The sequence below is a fragment of the Chrysochloris asiatica genome, unplaced genomic scaffold, assembly GCF_000296735.1.
Source record: "Chrysochloris asiatica unplaced genomic scaffold, ChrAsi1.0 scaffold00028, whole genome shotgun sequence".
In the NCBI taxonomy this organism is placed as follows: domain Eukaryota; kingdom Metazoa; phylum Chordata; class Mammalia; order Afrosoricida; family Chrysochloridae; genus Chrysochloris; species Chrysochloris asiatica.
In genome coordinates this window covers 25207231-25213188 of record NW_006408546.1, presented here as the reverse complement: position 1 = coordinate 25213188, position 5958 = coordinate 25207231, and the positions used below count along the sequence as shown (strand labels likewise).

Below are 5958 nucleotides of genomic sequence, written 5' to 3'. Positions count from 1 at the left end.
TAACTGCCTGGAAGGTATAAGGTTTCCACTTCATTTATGGAGAAAAAAACAAATGAGTTTGTGAATGTTCTTTCTTTCTCTATAGGAGAACCTTACTATGGCCAAATTCACAATCTCTGTACAGAGACAGAGATACAGTCCACAGCAGTTGCCAACGACTTGAAGCCAAGTCATGAAGTCCCGACATTTGTCACAAATTAGAACTGTGCTCCATAGAGTGTCTCAGTGCCTGATATTTTAGGAAGTAAATTACTATGCATTTCTTTCAGGAACCTCTAGGTAGACTTGAACTCCCAACTCTTCAGTTAGCTGCTAAAAGCGTTAACCATTTGCAACATTAGGGGCTCCGATATAACTGTATTTCTGAAATGGAAGTATTTTCACAAGGTTCATTTTTCACATTGTTCTCTAACATATGGCTTTATGAAATAATCTATAGCTAAAAGGGGAAAAACAACGAAAAATATTTAGTGCAGGAAATAAAAAAGTTAACCAAAGTATTTTATTGATATATTCTTAGACAATATCACAGAATTGAAAGAGAATGGAAAGGGGGAGTTTTCAGCAAGGGCCTTTTTTCTTTTTACCACTAAATTGGCACATAAGCAGCAAGATTAACGAAAGTACTTATTACAAACAGTAGAAAACATACATGCTTTTTTTTTTTTTTTTTTTTTTTAAAGTCCTTATCACACTGGTCAGTCATAGGGGGCATGAACAAAACCTCAAGACATGAGAAATCCATATTCTTTTCTTCAGATAGCTTAATAATTATTAAAATTATTGCAAAATAGCCATATACCCTAACTAAAATAACAAAAGAGAACACAAATACAAATATTGAACATAAAGGATTAACATGTACTGTAAAATACAATACAGGCATGCATTCCAAACATCAAGACCTCTATTCAGTTCAGCCAGTATTGTCCTGTTTTGTAACCTATCATTTATCTACCAAAGATAGGTGGGGCAAACTTTCTCAGCACAGTTTTTGGTCTTTAAACATCTTTTTTTTTTTTGTCGTTAAAAAAAAAAAATAGCATGATTTGCAGTGGAATTATAATCATAACTCTATGGTGACGTACAGATGTGTGTGTATTTTGCTTTGCGTTTTTTGTCTGCCAAGTTCTTTTAAAATTTTTATTTATTTTCTCCAAATAGTCCACCATCTGAAAGAATAGGGCTCTATGAAAACAGGGCATTCGAAAACAGACAGTAAACTGAGGTACGACACCAGATGGCAAAATGCAAGAATCCTCACAAACTGTACAGAAAATTTCAAAACCTTGCAGCCTGGAAGTACATACATAGAAAGACAAATCAGCCCCAACACGGTCACCGTGGCTCTCCGGTGGTTCATCCCAAAGAGCCAGAGTGGGACTTGAGTCTCAACACTCCCTTGGGCAGGGAAGGTCCAAAATTGCAGCCGATTTGGCAGTGCTGATGCCAGTGACTTATTAAGCCAAGATAAGTAAGGATATTTCATAAAGCAGCTGTGTAGGACACTTGGATCCTCTAACATTGGTCTCCAGTAACTGCCCAACTGGGGAAACTCCTCCAGTGATGGTAACTGGGCAGGACCAAAAGAGTCCTATGCCAAGTGGGGTGACAGAATAGTTGAAGGTTGTCCTCCTCCATGGTTCCATGGGATGGACCAGGTTAAATAACCAGGTTGTTGTAACTGACATACTTCTTTTTTGCAGCAGGGCCTGAAAGACAAAGGTCAAAGAGTCAGTTGCAGTAATGATCCTACTTGTAAAGTCGGAGTAGAATTAGGATAATCTTGATTTGGGAATAAAGTCAACCTGGGGTGTTGAGCCTTTGAGGAATGTGGAATTCAGGATCAAATCACTCACTGGGGATCTAACTTAGCAAATTTCTTGGCTTCCTTGAATTGAACGGTTTCTAAGGTTTTGTTCATTAAAATCTGTAGTACCCTAGCCATTCTTAGTCTGTGTGGATGCTCTATTCTGAATGTCACCTACCTTCTTTCTTAGGCTTGCTAAGGTTAGTAAATATACCAGTGGTTGTCATGTTTTCTAATTAGTCACGATTACACTGAAAGAGTCCAACCATATTGCAGCATATTGCATTGTATGATCTTCTCAGAACAAAATGGTATTTGTTTGAGCAAAGTTTGTTTTGGGTTATTAGAATTAATTTAGATTGACTACAGATTAGGTCAACCAGAGTGGTTTCTCCAGTTCTAACTCACAAAATCAAATTATTTTGAAGAGACTTTTATAGTAGTATGTTGTTGTTGTTAAGTGCTGTCAAGTCAATTCCGACCCATAGTGACCCTGTAAGGGTTTCCAAGGAGCATCTGGTGAGCTTGAACTGCTGACCTTGCAGTTCAAATGGCTTTACAGTCTGGCGCATTAACCCACAGGGTCACACCAGGACTCTATAGTAGTATACCATCTGTATATTGCGAATGGTAACTTGCAGAACAAGATTCCTTTAAGGTTTGAAATTCACTTAAACTTTGCTATGTGTCTCATCATGCACAAAATACATTTGTTTTTCTTAAATGTGGAATGAATTGCTTTTCCAGTTGGGATTCATCTTTACTCATTCATTCTTTCAACAAATATGTATTGGTTGTCTGCTACATGCCAGGCACTTGGTGATGAGAAAAGTCAACACTTACCCACCCTCAAAAAAAAACACCAAGACCCCAAAATATACATAAATGCTTTATGCTGTATTTCTCTGAAGTATCAATGCCAAATAATACAATTATGGTGACGTGACATGTTCGTTCCTCACTTGATTTCAGTCATTTTGTATCAGCTTATATTGACCTCCAAGAAACAGCCATGTAATATTTACTGTTGGTTCATTTTCAATGGTATTGTTCACTCAACTCAAAGAATTAGCAAGGATTCCCCCAGAAGATTTATTAAAGTCTCAATAACAAGTTTGTATCACAACTTTGAGTAGCACATTGACCATGTTATACATATTTAGATGTCCATGCATACTATACAAAAAGACTGATCTTCTTTTCTGGACTAAAATAAAAACGTGATGTCTGACAAATTGTGATGCAAATACACAGTTCTGAGTTAAATCTCAGGGATATTTATTAATTAAAATTATAGAAAAGTAATAGAATCATATGAAATCGAGAGTCTCAAAAGCTGGTCATTAGACTCTGGTCAGTAAATGATGGGCTTAATGTTACCCAGGTCTTCTAAGAGGATTCCCAGCGTGTGTTGTATCCATTGTCCTCAGCAATGTGCTTGGTCTGGGCACAAGGAGGAAAGTTCTCTGAAAATGTTTGTTTACTATGGATCCTATTTATAGTGTTTTCACTGGACAATCCCAGCTCATGGTGGTAATATTCACAGTCTGCCTTGTCAAATGCCAATGCTCGAAATGATCTTCAGGATAAACCACCAAAACAAAGCAAAACAAGTTTTCATTACCCTCATATTTGAGTCCCTGTCTACTGTATTAACTCTCTAGGAAAAAATAAGTCTAACATTCCAACAGCCGGTTTCTTGAAGAACCAATTGTACAGCAAGAGCCTGTTCTGAAAAGATGCAGGTGGGAGCATTGCATTGCCCCTTTATTGTTCCTGTGAACACTGAAGCTATAATCAAGATGAGGTTCTGTTTGTTCACTTTTTTTGAAACACTAATAATATCAACTCACTACATGCCAGATACTATGAGAAATGCTTCGTATGAGATGCTTCTTGTGTTCTCAAATAACTCTGAGAGAAATAGTATTTTTGATTCCATTTTGCCTAAGAGGAATCTGAGACTCAAAGCTAGGCTGTCCAATGCTTGAGTCTATACTTTTCCTCTCAATGAAGCATAGGAAGACCATATTGGGCTTAGATTCACCTGCCCTGGGTTCCAATGCCACTTCTTCACTTATGCGAGGTGTGATCTAGACCACTCCCATAACATGGAACTTCTCTAAGCTTTGTAAAATGGGGATAATGATTGGCTTCTTGTGGGCTATTGGATGGCACACTTGTATGAAACATCTAGTTTCTCATCTGAGAATAATATAACAAGGTATTTTTAACTTTCAAAACTCTATGCAACTGCCTGCTTTCTCTGCAGAATAGTTTAGGAATATGGTTGTGATTGTGAAGTAGCATCCAGTTGGTTCTGACTCATATATAGGGTTTCCAAGGAGTAGCTGGTGGGTTTGAACTGCTAACCTTATGGTTCGCGGTCCAATGCTAATCCTATGGTAGCAAAATTAAAATGGAATTTGTGTAGGACCTAGAATGACAAGTTATGAACTTTCTAGAGCTGTGTCCTGTGCACCATAATGCTTATTTTTAAACCCTTGTAGCTTTATGAGGTGTCTGATAATCCTATTTATTCAATTAATAATGTAATTTACAGTTCAGGAAAGTAAATCAAGAGTTGGGCAACGAAAACCTTGCAAAAGATAACTGCTTTTTATTTTTTAAATTGTTTTTTTTATTTTTGTCTTATAAACATATAGTTTTTAACGGCAAATAGAAGCAGTATCTGACGTTGCTTAAAGGAATTTCATAGGGTCAGCTACAATGGTAGAACTCAAAACAACATCTCCTTGCTTTCATGATGTTCACAATGAGGTTGGTGTTAAGGACACTGGTTTTCTGAATGAGTTACTAATCCTCCTTTGATACTTAAAAAAATGGGCATTGCAAACTCTTCAGGTCTTAACAAAACCAACAGTCATTGCATTTCTGTAATAAATTCAGTTTTCTCTTTCATTTTATCAGAGCTGTATTTGTCTCACAAAACATTTATCTTTCAAAGCATGCCTATCAAGCACTAGTAAACCAGATTCAAGGAATTCAAGAATAAGATTAAGATTAAACTAATGAAGAAGAAAGAGCATCCTGGGGTTTATGGTGGGGAAACACTGAATTAACATGACGGGCTTCTGAAAATTTGTGGAAACATGGAATTAAAACATAAGATTTTTTCCATGAACTTTTTTGTAAAATTGCAAACTTAAACAGGACTCCACTCTTTAGAAACCTATATACAGTTGTTATGAGTTGGAAACAACTTGGCAGCACTTAATATCAACATCAAATGGAATTCTGTAGTACATTAATTACCTACCAGGAGTTTTGTTAAGTTCTTTATTAAAAATATGTTTGTATGAAAATGTATAAGGGTGAAGCAAAAACTATCCCCCTTTGGGTTATAGTTAAACTCCTGTTGGCTGCACTATTTTATCAGCACTTTCCATTTAAAGACCCTGCTGTGCAAACAAACTCTGAACTGATAACTCAAATGAAGGTAAACATTTCTTAAAAGAAAATTGTTACTGGTGCCGAGACATGGATTCATCACTGTAAGCCTGAGAGTAACCAGCAGAGTACTGAATGGAAACATCCTCAATTGGCGACCATGAAAATGTTCAAAAGTCAACCATCAACCATCAGCTGAAAAATTGATGTTTACAGTTTTCTGGGATTCTCAAGTGTCAGTATTGAAACACTATGAGGGAAAAAGGTTCAACAATCAACAGTATTCTTTATAGTGAGATGCTCATTGGAATGCTAAAATCTTAATTTAGGATTAAACCCAGGAGACTGCTATCCAAGGGCATTGAGATCTTGCATGACAATGGACATCCACATACTTCTGCTCACACTGTTGACACTCTGCAAAAGCTTCCTTTTGAGGTGTCAAAGCATCCCTTTTATAGTATTGATCACACTCTCATCTGTTTGGTTCTCTGAAAGCAACCTTTGGATGAGGAAGCTCCACCTCTGATGAAGAAGTGAAGACCATGAGCATGAGCAGCGCATTGATGGCTCACAGCTCAGTCTAAAACTTTTTTTTTTCATTAGTGAATTTGAAAGCTTGGTGACTGATGGACATAGTGTTGTTTTCTTTCTTTCTTTTTTAAATGTCTTCTTGTGAATTATGTGATAGTTTATATTAGTTTTACATTCATCCTATCATATATCATTTCATTGCC

General features: G+C 36.7%; 1 protein-coding gene across 2 annotated transcripts in view; it reads right to left on the bottom strand.

Annotated features, from left to right (window-relative positions):
• Nucleotides 1-482: 482 nt before the first annotated feature.
• GRM7 (glutamate receptor, metabotropic 7) overlaps nucleotides 483-5958 on the bottom strand; it is a 1560849-nt gene continuing 1555373 nt past the window's right edge. For both annotated transcript variants that reach the window (XM_006846627.1, XM_006846628.1), the window contains one exon: nucleotides 483-1712. Coding sequence is in view for 1 of the 2 variants with exons in the window: in XM_006846628.1 (XP_006846691.1) it covers nucleotides 1663-1712 (50 nt within the window). In the remaining variant the exon portion in view is untranslated. The remainder of the gene's footprint in view (nucleotides 1713-5958) is intronic.